Below are 25312 nucleotides of genomic sequence, written 5' to 3' on the forward strand. Positions count from 1 at the left end.
GGGACATGGGATGTAAATACGCTTGATAGATGAATAAATTTAGATCTCATCAACTCTACTCATTTTTGTGTGATCACTTTTTGATCAGACAAAAGTAGATCAGTTATCATTTTTGAAAGAGCAACCACTGTCTCCCCTTTAGGTGAATTTGGGGAGGTGTACAAGGGCCGTTTAAAGTTGCCTGGTAAGAGGGAGATCTATGTTGCCATCAAGACCCTGAAGGCTGGCTACGTGGAGAAGCAGAGGCGGGACTTCCTGTCTGAGGCGTCAATCATGGGCCAGTTCGACCACCCAAACATAATCCGTCTGGAGGGTGTAGTCACAAAAAGCCGGCCGGTCATGATCGTTACAGAGTTTATGGAGAATGGCGCACTTGACTCCTTCCTCAGGGTGAGTAATTGTTGTGGACACATACATGTACTATGTCTTACAAAGTTGCAAACAGTTATATGGGCAGTGTTGGGAAGCTGACTTCAGAAATGTAATAGGTTATCAATTACAAGTTACCCTGTTTAAAGTAGTTTAGTAGTGTAACTATTTCAATTACTTCATCAAAGTAATGTAAATTATTACATTTAATTACTTTTTGATTACTTTTCTACATTTCCAATGACTGTTTTCAACTGTTTATCATTTGCAAATGTTTAAACCTGGCAGTGTTACCCTTACAGCAGTACTCAACACTGACTACCGTCAAACTCCTTTTAAAATCCTCGATCACATGAATTAAGATTATAATAATTTTATTTTGAAGAACAGCCACCACAAAGTCAGACTTCAGCACCTCTTTTTAATATGAGATCATTCTGAGGTCACAGATTTAAAATGATAACAAAACAAAAAAAGTCTACTGGATATGCACCAAGCTAAATATGGTGCTAGAGTACACATTAGAAGCCCGGTGTGTCACACAGAAACGTAGGCATGTCTTCCCTACTTTATTTAATGCTGCTTGCAGTTGCTGTAAGCTAACTTGACTTATATACCTGCAGATGTTTCCTGAGGTTGGACATCAACGTTTTCGACGTCGATTGCATTTTGACCACTGGCAAACATTCTTTGCATTGTGGTTATGTTCGAACCCTTCTCAGATTTTTGAATGAAATATTTTTTATATGTCCAGCACTGGAACATGTTTTTATCCGCAGCCAAGGTGGCAACTCTCAGATAGCTTGAGATGCAATTAAACTGTTAGACGGGTGGCGCTGCAAATTCAAACAGTAGAACCAATCGAAAGTATCAGAATAGCATTAAACTTTACTAAACGCCTGTGGCTGGAAATGGCAAAAGAAGACATTGTGCACATAAAAAAACACATGCAAAGCAACAAAATGAATATTATTCAACATATAGCCTAGCTTTTTACAGAAAATATTCAGATGTAACCCCCAATATAATCATAAGCATTTTAATAGGTAACTGTAATTTAATTACACATTCTTTCCCAGTAACTGTAATGGATTACAGTCACCTTTATTTTGTAATTAAATTACGCAATGCCGTTACATTTAACTAGTTACTCCTCAGCACTGCATATGGGGTGATCAAAAGTCCTGTTCAGGAGTTGAACAGAAAGCTTGCATTATGGAACTGAGAAGCTAATTGGAAATTAATTGTTAAACAGTCTCAGAAAAGGAGTCCATGCTAAGAATCCCTCCTAATACAAATTAGAATGAGCCTTCTAAACCTATCTTGTGGCAACAGAGAATATGTTTCATGAAAATGAACATGATTTCAATCATTTTTAATGATTTTTTTTTTGAAAATGTCCACTAGCTAGCTCTATTAATGGCTGGAGCTGTTAATGGACTTTTCACTCTTTCTTTTATAGTCAGGATTGAGCAGACATACAGCTTAATCAATATTCAACTCGCTTTTTCCTCATTCAATCTCATGGATTGGAGTTCTATTCCACTTTGATCTAGGGTTGGTTTAAAGGGGCTCTTTGAAGTTGGCTTTGCTAACCGCCACATCCGACTTGTGTTTCCATCGATCTCCCTTACCCTCTTATTTGTTACTGTGTTTTGGGGGTTCAAAGCTTGCTCCTCAGAGCATTCGCACAGAGGTAGTGGCACCATGCGTGGATGTTGAAGAGATGGATGCCTGCATGCCTGAATGGAGTAATGCTCTAACACTTAAAATGAGCACGATTGGCTTAAGAATCCATTTTGCTTTTCTAATGCAACTCTACTTCTCCTCTGGATATTAGGAGGATTTGATTTTGTAATGGCAAAGTGTAAACAACAAACGATTTCAAATGAGTGGCAGGGAAAAAAATGAAAAAAAGGTTTCTCCAACCTAAAATAGATGGGAAAAGCAGGTAGATAAGCCTACTTGTTTCCTATGTACATGCCAGGTCTGACAACAGATCTTATCCCATTAGCACTGTATGAGTAAACATAGTTTAGGCTGTGGTAATAATGACATACTATAGGGTCTTTATAATTCTGGAGGAGAGTCCCACTGGGCAGCCTTTCTGAAGACATCAAGTGTACTGTTGTCTGTAAAATATGTCATAAAAGAGCACAAACATTTAATTTATTTTGCTCTGATATTTCCGAAATAGAGAGTGAGGCAGTATGTACAGTATTTAACAGTACATACTGTACATTCAAGCCTGAAATTTTCAGTCAACATCGTATCTGTGATTCAGTGAAGAATCCACATAATTAGGTCATTACCTTTTTAAAAGCAGTAATATCAGAATTTGCTGACATCTCTCTATCCTCCAGCTATTCTCATTTATGTGAATCGTGCCAACGATAATATCTAAATAACCACTTTTATTTGTTTTCTCTCTGTCCTGTAGCAAAATGATGGTCAGTTCACAGTGATCCAGTTAGTGGGGATGATGCGTGGGATCTCAGCTGGGATGAAATATCTCTCAGAAATGAACTACGTCCACCGTGACCTGGCTGCACGAAACATTCTGGTCAACAGCAACCTGGTGTGTAAAGTGTCTGACTTTGGCCTGTCACGCTACCTACAGGATGACACCTCTGATCCCAGCTACACCAGCTCTCTAGTAAGTACTTTAATGTTGAACTTTTCTTTTAAGGACCATGGGTAACATCATTTATTTTACTCATCCAGTTTTTTTATCTACATGTAATGTATCTTTTTAAGTGTCCAGTCAATTTGTTATTGATATGTACAGCAATCAAAACATTCTGAAAAACCATCACCTATCAGTCTAATCAGTGTTGCTTCTATGTGACGCTGTCTCATTCTTTTTGAAGGTCTTGGCAACCTTTCACCTTTTCAGTGCCTTTCATTTCATATTAGCTGTCCGTCTTCCTCATCCGCCTTCCTCTTCTTTCCTATACTCTGCAAGTCACGGACTGGAGGTCTGTCACATCTTCATTAGTGTGGAGGCAAGCCTCCTCTGGGAAGGCTCCTCTCTCGTTGACATGCCCAGAGTGCAGAGAAACCAAAGGGCATTGCGGCCTTTCAAACTGACAGCTACCACCCCCTCCCTCCTCTCTCTCACTCCTCATTCATTATTACTGGGGCATCATGGGAGGCTTTGGCTGCTCATTAACTCCTCCACACTACAGATCTGTAATTATTAGCAGCCATCGTTAGTTCATCTTCTGCCTCTCCTCTTCCTAATTCAAAACACACTCTTACACCCTTGCAAACACACGGAGCAGGTCATTAGGACTCCCAGCATGCCTGAGGTTGTGCATGTGTTTTTTTTGAGTGTGTGTGTGTGTGTGTGTGTGTGTGTGTGTGTGTGTGTGTGTGTGTGTGTGTGTGTGAGAGTGAGAGCGCATATAAGCGATGATGTATACATGCACACAGGCATGTGTGTGTTTGTGTGGGTGTGTGTGGGCCCATGCGCATGTGTCTAGTATCACCTCATTGACTCTGCTTTGAGACTTTGGTGCAAATTAACTTGTTTTTCTGCCAATGTGTTGTTGCGTGTATTTTGTAGACAGTAAAGTCCTCTGCAAGCAAAACTGGCCAATAGAGGATAAAGAGCATGCTTCTATATTATTTAACCTAAATGTAGAAGTTTTTATTTTACTTATATTGTAAGTTGAATATACTTAAAATATAAATGTGCTAACAATAGCCAAACAATTTTGCAATCCCCATTTATTTTGCAAGTCATTGCACCATGTCCTGTATTTTACCTGTCCTCTTATTTTGGGTCACCAGCCTCCAGTGGCCCTACACAAAACTATTCTGCCAGTCTAACCTGGGAGGAGAGATTTTGCTTGTTTCATAAAAGAAAACTCTCATAAAGCTCTCTCTGACAAGGATTCATTGTATACACTGTGAATGTACAGAATTGTGGTAGCAGTACTGTATATATTATGAATAAATATGATTATATTATGCTATAAAAAGGGCCTATTTTAGGATTAGTATCAGAGGTATTTTAACACATGCAAATCTTGAGATCAAAAGCATACAGTCAAATAGACTGTGTCATTGCTACCTAGGTATGAAAAAAGCGTTCTCAGGATGATAAAAGTCTAGTTTACATCTAAATATAGGTGAATAAACTTCTATTTTATGTCCTCCTTTGTGGCTAAGCTTAGGTAGAAACCTTTCGATTTTTAACGTTATATGCAAAAACACACATGCATATGTTTGGCAGGTGGGGGTTGCCAAGGTGTGAACAGGAAGTGTCAGAAGGACCAGAGGAGATGTGACCTCACATTGGCATGGCTGAGAGCTAATTGTTCCCCAGGAATAGCTTGCTTTGTATGCTTGACCCCTGTAGGTAAACCTTGCTGAACGGTACTTATTTAGCAACAAAGAGGAGCAGCATCTCTGTTGTCTGCGCCGCTGAGCTTGCTAATAAAACAGGGTGTAAAAGCTGGGGATTGGATTATAGATTGAAATCGGCATTTTGATGTTGTTTAATGCAAACAAAGTCTCCTTGAGGGCATTATCTGCAGAGTCAATAGAGCAGGGGAGGTTTGAAGTTTGAACCTGGGGAGCTGTTGTGATGTTTTTTTGATGGTGTGAGTTTTTTTTTTTTTTTAAACAAGCACATCAAAGCTTTGGCTGTGCTTCACGTTCATACTGAGTGCCGCCTTATTAACATAAGCATCCAGGTGAAATCTTCAGTTCTATTACTATTTTTGTTCCTTCCAAGTCAAGAGAACAGTGTTATTCATATCACATAATGAGAGTCCGTCAGTATGACTGTTAAAGTCTTAAGAGATTAGCTGACGTATGAGGACAGTTTGTGAAGACTTAGCTGATGTTGCCCCAGACTTTCATGTCACCTGTCCTCCTGAGCCCTCATCCCCTGTTTTCAGGGGAACATGTAAACAAACGTGGAGGGGGGTGGGTCCCGGACAGGGTCCTATACTATAATTAAGCTATGCGCGGTGCCCTTCACTCCTTGACTTCTTCAGCTATGACCTGACGCTAACCAATCAGCGAGCAAGGCTGGCGTGGCTGACAAGGCCGAGGGAATCCGGGAAATTAAATTGTGCTGACATGCAGTGATTTAAATCACCATCGACCTCCTCCTCCAGCAAATTAATCACCTCTTTCCCTCTACTGCTTTTCTAATTTTTCCCTGCAATTCGAGGCACACCAATTACAGTGCCTGTGGTGTGATGCTGGATGTATGGTTGGGGGGACATGCTGGTAATTGTGTTAACCCTGGATGTGGGTTCACTCTGGAGCAATGTTGTGGAGGTTTCAGACAGAAGGGGGCTGTCCTCCCTCTCTGTTGGCTGCTAACCAAAATCATGATTAATTAGGCTCACGGGACAATACTTGGTCTGCACTGGTCTTGCTAAGGTGATGTGTGCAAATTAATTGAAAGACTTTAAAGTCCCTTTCCAAAAACATTTTTAAAGTATGTAAAAATACTGTTATGATTCATATTTTGTTTAACATGGTTTTCCATGTTTTTTTGGGGGGTTTTTTAAACTCTGAAAGGGGCTGGAAACACATCTACGCTTTCTCCCTCATTGGGAAATTATGAATCTGGCCTTGCCCCGCCCACCACCGCTGCCCATGCCCGCGTTATGTTGAGACTTGTGCGTTGACTACATTCTAGTTTCTGGTTGATCGGTGAAAGAGCAGTGTGCATCAAGATTGCTAGAAACAGAGGAGGGCTCACAATGTGCAACTAGAGTTTCAGCGTCCTGTCTTAACCCGGTGTCAGTCAGACTGATGACGAGTCTGTTGTGCACTAAAATCGGCGACTAGCAGACGCATCAGAATGGTAACTGTAGTTAGGATCTTTTATTTATTTATGTTGTTTATTAGCTTGCTAGCTTGTAACTGGCAGTGGCTGACAGCTACTATGACAGTGTGTTGTCCCTCTGTGTACTGACAGTCCACTCGACAATGCGCTGGAGGCTTCAGGTTTCTTTGCCGGTGTTGTGTCGAAATCGTTGCCCCGTCGAATAGTGTTTCCCGTATTAAACAGAGATTGGTTTATGCATTTGTGACGTACCTAATCGAGCTTGCCCGGGATACGTTTGAATCTCAGATTTCAGGGAAGTGCACAGGCATCTCCACCTTCAGTAGAGGAATGTGAAAACAACTCTCTAGTGACAAACTGTGCACAGATACAAGTCAGTATAGTCACGGTCTGACATTGTAGGAGACATAAACATATGAAAAACACATTTTTGATTGGAGGGAGACTTTAAAGATTGTTTCATTGAAGCTGTGGCTTTCTTGTATTTTTATTTGCATCACTGCCTGATTACATATACATGGTTGCATGTTTTTTTAAGAAGTAGCTTATAGGAGCATTATCACAAGTCCAGGTGGGATGTGAGTCACCATGCTTACCTGACAAAGAAGAGGATTGATTTTGTAACACCCGGCAAACCGAGAAGACTATCACATTACTCTCTTTTTTCACTAATCCATCTATTGAAGGAGCCATCCATCCCAGTATCAATTTATTTGTCTTCCCTTTTTCTCCAGCTGTTCACTTCCTTTCCCATTTCAAGACTTTTCCCAGAGCAACATAAAGACGCATCGGAATGACCTACGTGTACTCAGTAAAGATATGAAGACTGATGGGTCAAACTGTTTGCATCAGTGATGCGTCATATGTTTTATTGTGTGTTTTGCGTTTATGGATGAGTGAAAGTCAGTCTATCACAGCTTAGACAAGAGTGGTGTTACCCTTTCTATCAAGGAGGGCAGGTATTGTTCAGGAATTTCTGCTTGTGCCTCAGGCTGTCACTGCCTTGCATGTCACACGATGTGTACTGTACCTTGTGACTGAGTGGGCATGCATGTGGTTAGAAGTGTGTGTTTGTGCTGTGTTCCTGGGTATAACATATATGTCCCCTAGGCACCTTTCTTTGTTTGTGTCATTGGGGCTGAGAGGGGTTGAAAGGCGAGGTCACACAGAGCCGTTAAAAAAGCTCATCCGTCAAATCCCTGTGACCTGAGTGACATTCTCTTAGCTCCGCTCCAGTGCTCACACTAGGTGGACCGCGCTGTTGTTTTTGTCATTCGTCTGTTTTCTATTTGTATCCTATCCCTCTCTCTCTCTCTCTGGCTTTAGGCCCATGCACTTTTTTGGCTTGTCTATTCAACTTGTAGTGAAATATTTATGCACTGCAAGTTAAAGGGACAGAGTATCTGAGTAAACAAGAAGTGAAATGGGAACATGTCCCTATGGAGCTAGCCAAAAGCAAGTAAAGTTTCCTTTCTGACTTATCACATTTGTATGCAAACATCCATATTTACATAGACAGTAAACCTGTAAAAAATACTGTACATTAACCCCTGTATGCAAACCATTTGTGGCTGTTGCTAGGACTTCCCTAAGGCACTGGCATCACCATGATGGCCACAACCCATCTCACTATTGGCCATGTCCATACATTACAACACACAGCAAGGACACACCCCAACATCTCATTATCACAGCCAATTTTAGGCAAATAGCAAGTTCATCCTACGCAAAGATCAGATAGGCACAGGCTGAAACCAGAGTGTCCTGCCATGCTACAGTAGAGTCGCTGCTGCTGGGAAAAGAACCCCAGTCACGCTCATTCATAATTGCAGCAAAATCCCAAACATGCTACCCTACCCTGGTTTGTTATTTTATTTGAAACTAATTCAGAGATTCCTTGCTAATTGTATTCAGATTGTGGAGTTACATTTCCTCAGTCGTGGGGTAAATGTAACAGCAGAAAATATCCAGGAATGGATATGCATATGAATATGTAGGAGGCATAGGCTCTGAAAAGAAGAAAGAAAGTAACCTGATCCATACTTGTTCCCTGCATCAATGAGGGAGCAACCATTCAAAGCACCCCACCTTGATTTATACCTTCTGTCGTGTTTGCCAGAGTCAGTATAAGGTGGGCATTGATTCGCCATCTGTGTCTGTTGGACTGCATTTGCATCAGAGCAGGATTCACAATGAAGTTGTTTGTGTACAACTAAATCAGTAAAAGTGATACCTTCTCTGTTGGTGGGCTTTTGTCTCCATATAAATACTGTACTGAAGTCTGTAGTGTCACAAAAGGGAGATTTAATTAGTTGTTTAACAAAAGCAGTAACTTCCACATAAGAAGCTTTTTAAGCTCTTCAAAATCAAAGCGCTGACATGACCATTGCTTTTCTCATATTGTTCTCATTAAATTTAATGAAATTAAAAAATAAGTTAGTTATAAAATAGTCATAAATGTATAACTACCTTCCCAGTAGCTTTAACAACACAAGGAACAATATTAGCCTCATCGTCATCATTACTTTGTGCTGAAGTTTGATAAGATTGTTAAAAATGCTATCGCCTATTGTCCACATTCTGTAAAGAAATCATGGGGCCAAGATCACTGTCTAATATTAGCATGTTTCTTGGTTGCTTGAATTAATTTGATGGTGCCAGCAGATGGCAGAGATGTGGAGGACTACTTGATGAGCAGATGTGTTTTTGAATTGTCTTACTGAAAAAAAAAGCTTACAAAAAAGTAACGCATAAAAATCACAGTGTGTGGCTCTAGATGATACATATGGCAATTTCTGTTGTATGCATTGCAAATAATTAAGAATAACACAAAAGTATTGCAAACAACCTCAAGACGTCACACACAAAGAAATCCGCTGGGTAAGATTGCTATGGCCCCGTCACAACTGTATGACATTGTATGCGTGAAGGCTATAAAAACGATTGTCACAGCCTTAACCTACATTTAAGCCAGAGAAGCATTAACAACCTAAATAGTCTAAAGGAGCTGCACCAGATTGATTTAAAATAAGCCAATGAATGGCATATCAAACCCTGTGTGTTTTCTGTGAGTGAGGTTGAACACATTCAGTTAGAAATCCTAACAAGCTGTTAAACTTTAATGTTTGCCCAAAGCTGTAGCTATTACAGTAAAATATGGGTGCTGTAATAGTTGTTTAGTTGATTTGGTGGAAACAAAATACTGTCTTCAAGTTCACAATTCTCACCTGGTGCTGACATGAATGTCACTGCTGTATCCTGCACTGAATTTAGGTTTTGTATTTGTGGCTGAAATGCATGATGCATACAAATATGGTTTACATAATCACTATTTGTTATGGTGAAAGCTGAACCAAGATTTAAATTTGACAATAAAGAGTACAGAAACAGTAAGGAAGTCCTGAACAGTGTTTTAATGACATAGGAGACATGTAACACTGTTAAGTTACAAAGCCTTATTACCTTTTAGATTTTTTGGATGCAGTTGGAGTGGTGCACAAGTTACATTATTATCTTTTTCTCAGTTATAAGCACACTTGCAGGGATAGAAACTTATCACTAAAATAGTACAATATCTGTTTCTTTCTTGCTGTATTGTGCTGTCATTTATACTGTAACCTGACAGGATTTTAGTTCCTCGCAGCAATTATTTTTGAAATGGGATCAGAATGCTACAGGCAGCAGGTTCTCGGCGATATGAAGCATTTGTATTTTAATCTTGATTCTTTTTTTTCAGAAGTAGAGCAATTATGAGAAGCTATTCTGGGTGTATGGTCTTATTTCATTTTCTTCTGTTTTCTTCCCACGCAGTATAGAGACATTTTTCAGAATTTGTTTGTTAATCAAATCTAAAAACAAAACAGCCTCAAAGAGTTCCCTGCCTAATGTGAAACTGTTTAGGATCTTTGGAACACTAAATAAAACTTGCAAATGCATCCCTCAAGTTTTGCATGACTCCATTGTATATATGGTGAAAGAACTGTGTCTTTCCCTCCACCCTCCACCAGACATTCCCATGGGTGTCTGAGAAACCAACATCTCTGTCACCAACCCCAACCCCCTTTTTTTCCCTTGTTCTATTTTTCTCCCCATCTCTCAATATTACTCTTCCTCTCCCGGCCTCTCTCTCTCTCACTCTCGTTCTCATTCTATTTGGGCAGACATCCAGGGCAGATCGTTGCTCTCAGGATTTCATTAAAAGGATGTTGATGGAGCACTCTCCCCAGCCTAAGTAAATGTGCTCAAGTCCATTTGAGTGTGCATTGTTTGGAAATGGATAACTGAAGTTGGAGGAGTGAAGCAAAGAACAAGAGGGAACGAGACGGGGGCGGGGGAAAAAGACAAGGAGAGGGAGATCTACATATTTGTCTTCCAGATGAAGGAGAAAGTTGATTTGGAATCTCTAAATAGCTTCTGTGAAGTGAAAACACTGAGTAAAAACAAGACCAAAACCTGGACTGTTCTTTTTCAATTACTGTATGCTTATCTGTGACATTGCTGCATGTTAGTGATGACTGTTCATTGTATTCTGACAGGTATATTTGCTCCAGATTTTGCTTCATTTTGCTGCACCATGTCACTGAGAGTCTACATGAAGGTATCTGGCACATTGGTGGATGGATAGCTCAAGCCACTGCAAAGACATGACAGGCGTTTCATATCCTTGCCCTGTGTATCAGTGTCTACAAATTATTGGGCCCAGAGACCATGACAGACACCAGTAAGCACACACATGACCACCACATGTTTTCGGACCTGGCTGTCACAGGAACACACTCTGAATCTGACAGTCCCAGCACATCTCTGTTGCAGTCGCACTCCAGACGTGTCGCTAGCTGTCACCCCAGTCAACACCTGTCACAGGCGGTCACAACCAGGTGGAACCCGTACTGTTATCTCATTCTGGTGACATTACAGTAGGTTGACAGCACACTCCTGTGTCCGCTCAAGGTGTTCTGGATGAGCATGATGTGTGCAATCATGGCTGGATGTGTTGTCTACATGCATTAGGGTTGTGAATCTTCACTGGTCTCACGATTCGATTACAATTATCCTGTCAACGATTTGATTCGATACCAAGATGCATCACCATCTCATCTGTTCGTCACCTCCTCAAAATTATTATGTATTACTACACATGGTTTTCATTAACAAATACAAGCAGTCAGATATATATGAACTCCCCTTTTTTATTGTATCTGCTCTTAAAAAAGACACTTCCTGAATGTAGCAGAGTCTGAACACAGCAGACAACAGACAAAAGGCAAAAACAAAAATAGCAGCGACAGGAAAATCAACAACCAGCATCAGTAGGCTATAATCGATTATGGTCTTTCACTGCATTGATGCAGACTCGTCTGCATCGCAATGCATAATACATGATTAATTACAACACCCCTAACGTGCATGATGTGAGAATTTAGAATCCCAAAATTGCTGCTATCACCGAGTATGGATAATGGGGAAAAGTTTTTGACGACATATGCTAAGGTATCTTTGTGGCACATTTATTTCAGGTTTTCACACCCTCGTGGCCACTCGCTTTTTCTTCCCAGTGCCAACATTTATCAACCAGAAAATAGACCTATCCAGTATCTCTGCCAAACCAGGGGGTGGGTGTATGTCACCCACTTTATTTATTATCAAGGGAGTTTTGTGAAGTATCAATTGATATCATTACAGATTAGTCCTCTGAAGGCCTAGATGTTCTGCAGCTGCAGTGGCTGTGCTACATCCCGGCTCGTCTACACAAATTTGGAGTTAACTATCCGAGATAATAGGACTGTTTGAATTCTGTTTCAGGGGCGATATTTCACTTCAAGGCAAACATAAAACAGCTTGTTCCTTTTTCAGTAGCCAGCACACTATACCATAACCAAAGAGCTCTTCCCATGCTTTGAGGCTTCACAAAGCACTCCTGCTTTTGTGTTGACATTAGATCCATTTCAATTCCCATCATCACTTCTTCTACCCCAACTCACTCCCTGTGGTATTAATGCTCTTTTTAAGAAAAAAAAGCCAAAAATGCTTTTTATTATGTTTTTGCCTTCTTCCCTGTATGCATAGGCTGTTCAGGATGCAGGATTTTGGCAGAGCTATCACTGGCCCACAGCAGTAATTACTGAAGGGTTTGCATAGCTGCCTCTGACTCACCCGCCTTGGAAATGTTATTACTAAAGTCTGTCTTATTGGAGGCGCAAAGGGAGCTTCTTGTAAAAGCCTGTGTCTTTGCTCACGCTGTTCCAGCGACACTCGGCTCATATCCCCAACAGGGTCCTGGGGCATGAGACCAGATGTACAGAGCGAGGGAGGGAGTAAGCGGGTAATGATAAAGAGAGGCTGCAATAGACAGCGATTTGCTTGGAGCAGCTTTTTTTTCCCATGTAATTCTGTGTTTATTTCTTCGTTTTTCATTTTATGTATGTTGGTCCAAACAAAATAATTGACTTTAAGCATTACCCCTGACAGAGTGACAGATGATTGGGATTGGACCTTTTTTTATTTTTTTTCTTAGGGAAGATGTTTGGCTTGTATATTTGTAGTTCTATTTGCCCTCAGACAAAAGGAAGGGCAAGAGGAAGTGTCCTGGGGTCTTAGTTTAGATGAAATGATTCAGATATGAACTGGTCTGAGATATGAGAAAAGCATTGAAGTCGCTGGGGCTTAGGTAGCCTTTATTCGACTATTGATCTCTTCCTCTCCTTATTTCTTCCTTGTTCTCTCTTTTTCTTTCTGTCTGTTACACACTTGCACAACCACACACTGCACCATTGCCTTATTCCTTCAATGCTTCATGCCTTTTTTCTGCTGGCTGGTGAGAGCTCAGTGAGAGCTGAGTTGTTGCCTCTGTGTCCTGCAGTGTATCCTGACAGCAGTCTTCAGGGTCAGATGTTAACTCTCTTTTCACCCTAAAGAGGTGACCGTTAATGAGCTCAGCCTCTCCACCTCTGCAGAGCCACGCAGCACTGACCTGTAACACCTACACAAGACACACTTGTGCACACTTACAGCACAGGAATACACACAAGTAAACCTGTTCATGATTATTCTTGTCATGCATTTCAATCATCCGCCTGCAGTATGGAAACAGCGCAGAAGAACCATTTTCTGCCTCTCATTCTCTTCACTAATCTCTTGTTTCCCTCTCTGTCTCTTTCTCTACTTCCCTCCCCCTCTTTTGCTCTCAGATAGCGAGCAGGGAACAGGGTGGTCTGGGTTTGGGTTTGTTTCCAACAGCGGCTTATCTGCAAATGCTCAGGTTCAGCTAATTGGCATTAGTAAACTGGTGGCAAGCTCAACTCAGATATAAGGGGAGGTGCTGTGGGGGGGGTGTTTGTGTGCGTCTATGTCTGTGCATTTGTTCCCAACTGTGTGTATATATATATATATATATATATATATATATATATATATATATATATATATATATATATATATATATATGTGTGTGTGTGTGTGTGTGTGTGTGTGGAATTTTAAACAAGCAGCTGTCAATTTCAGTCAACAGGGCGCGTGGCATGCCTGAGGCCCAGGTAGCCCAATTACAGGCAGACACGCTCGATGTACGAGCAGAAGCCCGGGCCTATCTTCCTTTATTCAAACACAGCTGTGGGAGAGGAGACGCTAAATGTGAGGCTGGTCGATGTGTGAAGGACGAACACTGTTAGGAGCCACTGCTGAAAGAGAGTCAGAATCTTTTGGCTGCCGGACGATTGATACTGGGTGGATGGGGTGATAAAGAGCTAGATTATTACAGCTGAGGCAAGCGCCGTGGTGTTGGGGGTAATGGCTAACTTATATGTGTTGAACAACTGAAAAGAATGAACCGTTTTTGTAACTCTTTTGTTTTAAAAACAAATCTTTCATTTCACCTTCTGCCCCTTTGCTAATTCCCTCAGGGTGGGAAGATCCCAGTGAGGTGGACAGCACCAGAAGCCATCGCTTACAGAAAGTTCACCTCGGCCAGTGACGTGTGGAGCTACGGCATCGTCATGTGGGAAGTTATGTCATTTGGAGAGAGGCCTTACTGGGACATGTCCAACCAGGATGTAAGTGTTCATGTGTAAACATGAAAAGACCCATGAAATCAGGTTGCTAATACATTGCCAGCACCCATTATTTTAATTAACAAAAATGCATTTTTCAATGTAATTATTATTATTTACATTTATGAGATACAAATGCTAAAAGAAACAAGTTTTTCCAAAAGAACGACGCACCATAATCTCTTGTGAATAACATTATGGCTGCACTTCCCCACCAAGCCACCCGGTGCGCAGTTGAATATTGCACCAGCTAATGCTTGTTGATGAGAGTGCTGCAAGCTGCAAACGTGCTTCTAACCCTATTTTTATTTATCTCCGCCCCTAACGATATTTTAGCGAACCCCACAAAGCTCAGATTATAACTCGAACCCTGCATGAAATCATATCATAACGTTCCTAATGTGATGTATTTCCTTTTGAAACAGGATGTTGGGGCGGAACATTAGACAGTGAGCGATAACTGGGCTGTCGTCACTTATGGAGAGAAAGGCAGTTTTATTTGATAGAACAAGGAAAAAGGTGTCATTGTCAAATAATGTGTTGACCTTTTTGTTACACTCACTTGTACAGCACGGCGTCACCACTGAAGATGCACCTTTTTCTAGGAAGTAGCAGTTTTCTAGGAAATAAAAATTTTAAGAAAGATCATAAAAAGCTAAATCTAAGCTGAGTGTTTTCCCTTTTCTAAACCTCCATGACGTTTGAATCTGAACTGCCTCATTAATAGTAAGGCCATTTCCGTACAGATGTGGTTATACGTTTTTTTTCGCCCCATCGATTGACGGTCAAGGATAACTCATAAGAGAGGAAGCTGTAATAAATCACTCATTTTTTATCAGCTCCCATCTCATAGCATCATCACTGAAGATGTCCTTGACTCTGACTTTGAAAGCAGACTTATTATGGACATAGTCTCACACTATCATCTTTCCTTCCTGGCCAGTTTTTGAGAGCAATGAATGATTGCTGAGAGCTCTGCTTTGTTCCCCATGTCCGTTTGGACAAGGTCCACACACAGACACACAGGCACCAACACAAACACACACAAGCATTGGATATAGTCCCATACTATGAGGTCTCTCTTCCTAAGCTCCCTTAGTGTGACAACCAGCCAACCATCAGGCCTCTATGGACCCTGCTCCACAAGGACCGTCCAACCCAGCAGATGTTGCCTCAGTGGGCCAGCAGCAAACACTGCCTGGTGGGACTAAAGCAGAGAAAAGGACTGGCACTGCTCAGCATGTCCGGCTGCTTAATCCACGCACACACACACACACACACACACACACACAACGCACACACACAACGCACACACACATAACTACTTCTCCATATGCACCATTTGTCAAGATTGTGCTGAGTTGCACTCAACTCCAGGGTGGAGTTGGCAACCTACAAAGCAGCCTCTTCTTTTTAATGATAGTATCTTTTACACTTGATTTCACACCAGACCCTTATCTCGCAACTATGCATTTTTAAGAAAAGAATACATCTACACACAGTATAGATATAAGGATATGGGTGAGAGCTAGGTCCATCAATGTGCAATGCAGCAATCTGGGCAATCTCAAGTGTTTGTAGTATCTAAGAAGTGGCTTCATAGAGTTGCAGATTAAGCTTCTTCTTCTTTTTCTTTTTTTACTTTGGTTTAATATATTTAGACTTTTTCTTTAGATTTAAATATTTAGATATTTTCCATTTTTTCCAAATTTGCCTCAAGTTCTGATCAAACTCACTTCAACTCTTCCAAAACACTTCGCTCTAACTCTGACTACCCTGAAACACTTAGTCGTAGCTTCTCTCTAACAAGGCCTGGATAGCCTGTGCAGCCTTTAAAAGACATGTATCAAGTGTCTGTGCTTCACAGTTAATTATATGCAATCTGCCCATTCCCCAGTGTCTTCTTTCTACAGTGACACACTCTTTCCTTGCGCTGTCCTCCAGGAATGGCATATGATTGGCTGGAGTCATTAGAAGGGCACATCAGCCTGAATGCTGTCTCTTGAGTGACCAGAGCGAGTGTGTCTGTATTGGGCAGTGTTGAGGCAGGGATGAGCGTGTCAGGATTACAGAGTGGATATGCTTAATGTCATTAGTCACTGCAAACTCAAATTAGTATTTAGTTTTTAATGAAGTATATTATTGACAACCAGCCAGCTGGTAGAAAAACACTGTAACTGACAGCAATTAGTTGCAATTACTGTATGAAGTGTATTATATAATGTAACCTCATCTTCCCCTTCTCACAATTTCTCCTCCAGGTGATCAACGCCATTGAACAGGACTACCGTCTGCCGCCGCCTATGGACTGCCCCAGTGCTCTGCACCAGCTGATGCTGGACTGTTGGCAGAAGGACCGTAACGTACGACCCCGCTTCACTGACATCGTCAGCACCCTGGACAAGATGATCCGTAACCCCACCAGCCTCAAAGCTATAGCCAACATCCCAGCAGTGTGAGTAAAAACTTGTTTTCAACAGCACATGACACATGCATTACCCTGAAATGGACATTAAGTATACGCAAATATGCTTTTCATCTGTTTACATATGCATTATTTACACATGCTGTCTGTACAAACTCAGCACGCATATGCTTACTTTTTATCCTCTCATAAAATAAACATGAATGTATTACTGTTGATTGCATCAAACCTGAACTTTTCCTCCCCAGGATTTAGTTTTGCCTGCTGCTTTTAAGTGTCCCACACACTCATGCCCCCGTATTGGCTTAGAAAGTTCAATTTTTCCACATTTTGTGTTTTTTTGTTTTTTTTTACCCCATAATGATAGAGCAAAACATGTCTTTAGAAAAATGAAAACATGCAGAAACATCTAATTTACATAGATATTCAGAATGTTTATTCGTTATTTTGTAGAGGTACCATTGGCCTTGATTGGTTTTGAATCTTATTGGGTACGATTTTGCTATTTCTGCACATCTTGTTTTGGCTGTTTTTTTTCACTCTTCCTTGAAGATCTTCTCAAGTTCGGCCAGATTGGATGTGGACTTTCTGTGAACTGCGGGCTTCAGGTTTCTCCACAGATTTTCCTTTCCAATTTCCAGACTTTGGCTGGGCCACTGAGGGTCATTCGTAGACTTGTCCTGAAGCCACTTGTTTTGGCTGCATGCTTTGGTCTTTGTGCTGCTGCCATGTTGATAGGTGAACTTTTGGCCCTGTGTGAGTTTGAGTTTGTGCAATGGAGCACGTTTTTCTTCCTGGTCCTTCCTTTATTAAACTCAATTACCTGTTTCTTTAATTATGACCAGTTTCCTAACACTCAAACACTGAGAAGCATCACCATAGCATGCTTCATTGTAGGGATAGTTTCAGCCAGGCAGTGAGTGGTGTCTTCATTTTTTCTAGTTGCAGCACTTAGCGTTCAAGGACTGGAGTTTTCCTCTTATGAGTTTTTCTCTTTTTTTAATCTTTTAAAACATTTCAATAAATAGAGAGATAAAAAGGTAGGTAGATAAATAAAGTGTATCACACCAAAATGTTGTTAAAATGAAGGGGTTAGAATGCTTTCCAAAGCCAATATTCACACAGTACACACGCACACTTTCGCCTTCTCCATCTTGCATCTTCTCACACACACCTACTGAAACTCCATAACCACAGTTTTTCTCCTTCTCTTTAAATCCTCTTTGCTTAACATTGCATCAAAGTCCGGCTCTTTACTATACCATACTTAGCTACTCTTACCCCCTCCTTCTCTCTCCCTCCTCCAGGCCTTCTCAGCCACTGTTGGACAGATCCATACCTGACTTCAACACATTCAGCTCAGTAGAGGACTGGCTCGCTGCCATCAAAATGAGCCAGTACAGAGACAACTTCCTCAACTCAGGCTTCACCTCCCTGCAGCTGGTGGCTCAAATGACCTCAGAGTAATTTCACCTGCTCATGTGCAAATGACCAGTTCCAAACCCATATGGCACTTGATGGGCACACTTGTGTAAAATGACTCAACATGAAGTGTGTGTATTTTTAGCATGAATGCGCCCATTTGACTCAAGTCTTTGAATGATTGCCTTGAAGTACTATAAAAGCCGGTATGGTAAGACAAAATAACAAAGTCAGTGTGGTAAAACTAGTTTCATCTGTGCTCTGCAAGTATTATGATTACTAGTTAATAAATAAGATTTTTTCATCCACAATTCTCTAAAATGCAGAAAGATGTAAATCCTTTAAATACAGATTTTTAGGAGGCATATTTATTCGCTGCTGAAGTATTTCAAAGCATTGGGTCATGACAACATTTCTTTTAGCGGTTGTGTAGCAATAGACACAAATATTGCACTTCATTTATTTTAATTAACAATGTTGCTTGGTCTACAAATATGTGTGAAAATGTAAAATCATTTTAACATTTTTTATTAAAAATGCGGGCTCGGGGCTTTGTGGCATTTATGCAGTCTCTTTGCAATGCAAAGCAACATGCATTACAAAGTCTTCTCTCAAGTCATGGAATTAATTTTGTAAGTTTGTGTTTTCTGTTTATTGCCCCTGGCTTTCTACCCTGAAATTGCCCTTTCATGTATATAGTGACGTTAGGACTGTAAATGCACCAGACAATGACATTGTCTCCATCGCCATTTTTGGCGAGTAGCCGTTTCATACTCAAATTATCAATTCCATCTTCAATATGATGGAAAGCCTTTCATCTGTTGCTTCAAAATATGTTCTTGCTTTTGAATTTTCTTTTCTCTCTGCCTCTTTTTTCTCTAGGGACTTGCTGAGAATAGGAGTGACCCTGGCAGGCCACCAGAAGAAGATCCTCAGTAACATCCAGTCCATGAGGGTCCAGATGAGCCAGTCACCCACGACTATGGCATGACTACAGGGGGCGCTGTGCCACGGAACGGGAAACATTCGCAGGACCAACAACAATGGCAGCCTTCGAATGACTCCCGATCCATCGGAACGCGCCAGAGTCGAGACTATTGTCTTAATCTAATCCACTACCATGACAACAGGAGACCAGGGTCTACACTACCACATGGTTAACACCAATCACACTTCATGCAATCCACGCTAGGAGTTCAGGGTCCAGACTTGATACTGTTACTCCATTTTTCCACGAAAGGAAGACAGATATCAGTTGCTGTGGTTATGGACTGCCATTTCTGTCATTGTGAACCAAAATAACTCCAACAATCCGACATCGACACAGGGGATCTCTCACAATGTCAGACTGTATGGTTAAACAAGTGATATTGTACTTCTTTATTATCTGGATAGAAGATGTTAAAATTGTAAACAAAAATGTGAGACATTTAGAAACAACATGTGACCTGTGATTTTACCGTCGTCAATGTGTGCAATGAAGATGCCTTCACCTGGCCAGAAATAAGTCCCAGAATAAAAAGCAATTGCCAGTAGGAATAATTAGAAGGAGAAGAATACAGGGATGTACAGTGGAGCACCATTTTCAACTTTCACATCATCTTTTGCTCATTTGAAGAATTTAAAAAATGTATCGTAAAAGGACTGGTGAAAATTCAGAGCCAGTTATATTTTTGTCTTTTATCATCTGTTTTTCTTTGTTTTTATCACTATAGCAAGATGCCGCCCACTTGTATTTTAACGTTAACACTACCTGTGGAGTCCTGAGTGGAAGGCCTTGCCAAAGGACTCTTAACCAGCCCCACCCAGAGAATATAAATATGTTTATCTCTTGCTAAATATGATTATATCTTTCATAATAAACCTTCATATTGAAGGTGATATGTATGAATATGTATGTACAGAACTCTCTGCTTGCATTTTTGGCAAAGACATGTTTATTGACTAGATTGTGATAGACACATGCAATGTGTAGATTCCTTACGGTGCCCTGGTTCCCTTCAGACGACTGAACAACGGACACTGGGATATGCGTCTCCCTATTCTAGGGGCACAAGGACAATCCTGACAGAATCTTAACCTGAGGAAAACATTAAAAGGAATGGTGGGCGAAGGATTGGTATTGTAGATCTATATGAAATTTGCTGTAGGAGTTAAAATAATTGAAAAATGTCCATTTATTGGAGATCATGTTTAATGTGGGTGTACACATGCTGTCTCTTGCTGGTGAGCACTTACTTGTACAGATATGTTTTATGTTTTTTATTTCTTTTTGTCTGTTGTTGTTTGTGTTGGGAGTGCTCAGCACCATCGAGAGGGGAAAGAAACTCCACGCCTCAGCCGGCCCAAATCCATGGTAAATACCTGCTGATCACACAGAAAAAAACTACTTAACATCAAAATTGCTCTGTATTTGGTAGATTTTATTTCAGGCAAATCCAGTTAGTCTTTCTCATGGGTGCCGCAAATATGTTGGGCAAGGCTAGATTCGCTGCAAGTTTAAAGTACATAGCCAATCAAGGCTTTGGAAATCGGAGTGAATCAGTATCACTTCTCTACACAGTAAAAATGATCATCTGGGCTGAGGTTTGCCAACAACAGGATGCCTTCCCGATGAACTCACAGGCTTAAAAAGCCCACACGGGTTACACTGCTCACAGTGTAGCACAGCCTTCCATAGACTGCTGTAGCTAAGCTGCTGAGTAAATCTATGCTCTCTCACTATATGCTGCTTCCATATGGGTAGGCACGTTAAGTGCAAATGCTGCCTTGCCAGAGAGAGTTTCACGCATATATGAATCTATCCATAACTCTTAGCTGCAGGAATCGGTGTTCGGAAATGCGCTCTTTGGAAGTACAGTATTTGATTGCAAGATGTCTACATTGCTCCCAAGGGATGCCATGGATGATGGGAATGGTCTTTTATGATTGCAGTGTGAATGGTCTGTGCAATGGGATGGTGTCAGGTGGTTTTGCTACTTTTCTTCTTCTTGCTGGTCGCTTGCTTCAGGCTCAGGCTTTGGGAAAGCTATGAGGAATTGTTATATTTTATGAATTAAGTTTTGTCAAGTGTCGATGTAACAACAACACTGGCCTTAAAAGTAAAACTAACCTGAATGTTCCTATGGTAGTATTCCATTGACATGCAGCCATGGCAGCACAGTCTCCTCGCTCACAGACAATTATCATGAGCTATTGTAGTATCAATTCTGTGCAGTAGCTGTGACCCTGCTGAAATCCCCTTTTGCCCTATTTGAAGAGACATGAGTGAAGACGGTTCTAACCACCTTGCATCCAAAATTAGAAATTGATGGCAGGCCCATTAGCAGATTATTAAGTATACTTACCCCCCTTAAGTCATCCTCCTCCTCCTCCACTGTCTGTCCTGCCTTCTCTCCCTGGCTACTCCCGCTAGTTGGCACATCTCCAGCTCGTTCATCCTGGGTGTAATCAAGCTGTCCTGGGCTGGGCTGGGCCAGGGCCGCCCTGGCCTGAGAAATGGTTGGCTCCATGCTCCAGTGGGCCCAGGCAGGGGTGAAAACACCTGCTGGGACCCCCTTCTGACAGGCATCTGATCAGCCATGAGGAGGAAGACTGATGGGACTGTCAAAAACAAATACACACACACACATACACACACACAGAGGAACCCTCAATTATGTTATGCCCACGTCTGGTTTCACAGCCTGATGCTTAATGAAGAGAAAGTGGGCAGAGACCTGACAGAGTGTGTGTGCATATGTGATAGAAAGAGGGGGATGAGTCAGTTTACAGGAGGGTGGGGTTGCAGGACATAAAGAAAGGATGCTAGATGAAAATCAGAAAGTTAGCTCATTGAAGTGAATCAGGCCCTGTTATCTCGCAGTGTAGTTTATGTGGCAACATCTTTGTTGTTGTATAATGGTAATATCTTTGGTTTAGTTTGGTAATAGAAAATAGTGTTACAAGCAACTGGTTTGCCTCATGGGCAAAATCAATTGCTTTCTCTTTCTAATTCTCCAAGTCATCGATTTACCAAATATTCCTAATTATAATCACATGCTTCTTGAGATTGGCATAAATCGCCCTTACAATGACGCCAATAATTCAGTATGAATGCATTAATACTCTATTCAGCTCAGTCTCACGTATTTGCTTTTCAACCCAACAGCCTGTGAATGAGATGATAGAATGTATTCATTATGCAACAGTGTAATTCTCCATTTGCTCTGTTTGTCTTTCTAAATATCTGACTGTAATGACACTCCAGTGTGATGAATGGAGAGGTGGGTCGCCATGTCCCTCTCTAAAAGCCGTTTCATATGGAAGCCATTCATCACACACTGATACAAAACCCAAGAACAGAGCTTGTTAAATGTTTCATGGTGCTGTAACTGTCAGAGAAGTGACCAACGATCAATGACTTTGAGTCATTCTTCTGATTTCATGCCCGTCATTTATAGGTCGGAACAGTGGCAGCCATGTACACCTGAAAATGACCTGACACGACAAACTTAAACGTAATAAAATACTCCATTCTCATTTTCTTCTGTTTCAGACTGTGGACTCAAAGATTTACACACATATAAAACAAAACACACACTTCATGTCCACACTTGTACATGCACACACACACACCATGGACACTTGGATTTGCTGTGGGCAGGAAGAACAGGTGAAATGGAACCTTTCCAGGATGCCAGTCACAACCTCCCCCTCTGGTACACAATGGATGGTGGAGCTGAATATGAGTGTGCAAATGTCATAGTTGTTTATTTGTGTGTGAGAGAGAGTGAATGTATGTTAGTGTGTGTGCATAGCGGACACGTGTGTACATTGTTTAAGAACCGTTTCCTTTTTCTTTTGGTTTCTGTATAGCTACCACTTGTAAATTGTGACTAGTACGTGTCAAGAGTTTGTAAGCTGTAACTTTCTGAGAACTATTGTACTAAAATGCACTCAATAAACGCCTTGGAAAACAAGTCAATCACTTGATGGTCTGTGACTCAATGGGCTATAATTCTGTTTTCATTAATGGTTAGTCAAGAAAGCGGAGAGGAAGGGTTATTATCCAGTAACACTACTGTCAGCGCTGTGCCTGAGTGTAACGTCTAATGCTTGGTGTCATAATGGCTAAGGAAATAAACAGTATTTTGTCACAGCCGGTCTGGCTGGCAGCACGTGTTAAGAGCCATCAGCCACTAATAAACGAGCCGTCACCCGGATGACACGCAAGCCCAAAAAATGACTCTTCCAGATAAGTGACAATATTTTGACAAACTAATGGAAATTATCCTCCCATCTAAACCATAGACTGTATAAAATAGATGGCAACTCTTATCTGGGTCTCAAACACACACTTACACACACACACACACACACACACACACACATACAAATACAGAAGCAGTCACAGCAGTCTCATAAATTCCAGTTGCCAGAGACTGAGACTTTTGGAGCAATTCGCACACTGGAAAGCGTGTTGAACAGTAATGATATGGTTAATGAGGTGAGTCGAAAGATGTGGGGATGTATCCAACTTTCAGCGTTTACCCATAACTGTTTATTGACTCTAACTGATTGATAATATCCAGCTTCATATTAGCGGAGAGACTGCTGTGCCAAAAAAGATTCACAAAACAGTTAATTTTGTCTTTTCAAGTTTGTGATATTAAAATATGAATGAATATGAAAATGCTGTAAAAGCAATAGTATACTTTATTGAAAAAAGTGATAAAAAAGTCATAGTATAGTATGTTAAAAAAAGTCATAATATAGTAAGTTGAAAAAAGTGATAAAAAAGTCATAGTATAGTATGTCGAAAAGAGTGATAAAATAGTTATGGTATAGCATGTCGAAAATAGACATAGTATAGCATGTTGAAAAAAGTGATAAAAGAGTTATGGTATAGTATGTCGAAAAGAGTCATAATATAGTATGTCGATAAATGTAATAAAAAAAGTCACAGTATAGTATGTTGAAAAAAGTGATAAAAAGTCATAGTATAGCGTGTCGAAGAAAGTGATAAAAAGTAATAGAATAGTATATTGAAAAAAGTCATAATATAGAATGTCGAAAAAAGTCATAGTATAGTACATTGAAAAAAGTGATAAAGAAGTCCTAGTGTAGTATGTCAAAATAAGTCATAGTATAGTATTTCGAAGAAAGAGATAAAAAGTCATAGTATAGTATGTTGAAAAAAGTCATAGTATAGTAAGTCGATAAATGTGATTAAAAAGTCCTAGTATAGTATGTCAAACTAAGTCATAGTATAGTATGTTGAAAAAAGTGATAAAAGAGTCATAGTATAGCATGTCGACAAAAGTGATAGAAAGTCATAGTATAGTATGTCGAAAAAAGTCATAGTATAATATTTCGAAGAAAGTGACAAAAAGTCATAGTATAGTATGTTGAAAAAAGTCATAGTATAGTATGTCGAAAAAAGTGATGAAAAGGTCATAGTATAGTATGTTGAAAAAAGTGATAAAAAGTCATAGTATAGTATGTTGAAAAAAGTAATAGTATAGTATGTCGAGAAATGTGATAAAAAAGTCATAGTATAGTATGTCGAAAAAAGTCATAGTATAGTATGTCGAAAAAAGTGATAAAATAGTTATGGTGTAGCATGACGAAAATAGACATAGTATAGCATATCGAAAAAAGTGATGAGAGTAATAGTATAGCATGTTGAAAAAAGTGATAAAAGAGTCATAGTATAGTATGTCGAAGAAAGCGATAAAAAGTCATAGTATAGTATGTCGAAAAAAGTGATAAAATAGTTATGGTGTAGCATGGTGAAAATAGACATAGTATAGCATATCGAAAAAAGTGATAAGAGTAATAGTATAGCATGTTGAAAAAAGTGATAAAAGAGTCATAGTATAGTATGTCGAAGAAAGCGATAAAAAGTCATAGTATAGTATGTCGAAAAAAGTCATAATATATTACGTCGAAGAAAGTGATAAAAAGTCATAGTACAGTATGTCGAAAAAAGTGATGAAAAGGTCATAGTATAGTATGTTGAAAAAAGTGATAAAAAGTCATAGTATAGTATGTCGAAATAAGGCATAGTATAGTATGTTGAAAAAAGTGATAAAAAGTCATAGTATAGTATGTTGAAAAAAGTCATAGTATAGTATGTTGAAAAAAGTGATAAAAAAGTCATAGTATAGTATGCCGAAAAAAGTAATAAAATAGTTATGGTGTAGCATGACGAAAATAGACGTAGTATAGCATATCGAAAAAAGTGATAAGAGT

At 40.2% G+C, this 25312-nt stretch overlaps 1 protein-coding gene across 3 annotated transcripts in view; it reads left to right on the plus strand.

The window, feature by feature from the left end:
• Window positions 1-23042, plus strand: part of LOC116037268 (ephrin type-B receptor 1-B) — a 173564-nt gene extending 150522 nt beyond the window's left edge. For 2 of the 3 annotated variants that reach the window (XM_031281087.2, XM_031281088.2), the window contains exons 11-16: window positions 143-390; window positions 2810-3025; window positions 14083-14232; window positions 16491-16684; window positions 17962-18117; window positions 18959-23042. In XM_031281087.2, coding sequence (XP_031136947.1) covers window positions 143-390; window positions 2810-3025; window positions 14083-14232; window positions 16491-16684; window positions 17962-18117; window positions 18959-19067 — 1073 coding nt within the window. In that variant the 3' untranslated portion in view covers window positions 19068-23042. The remainder of the gene's footprint in view (window positions 1-142; window positions 391-2809; window positions 3026-14082; window positions 14233-16490; window positions 16685-17961; window positions 18118-18958) is intronic. The other variant, XR_004101823.2, reaches the window with a different exon arrangement.
• Window positions 23043-25312: the final 2270 nt, after the last annotated feature.

Source organism: Sander lucioperca, chromosome 9, assembly GCF_008315115.2.
Source record: "Sander lucioperca isolate FBNREF2018 chromosome 9, SLUC_FBN_1.2, whole genome shotgun sequence".
Taxonomy (NCBI): domain Eukaryota; kingdom Metazoa; phylum Chordata; class Actinopteri; order Perciformes; family Percidae; genus Sander; species Sander lucioperca.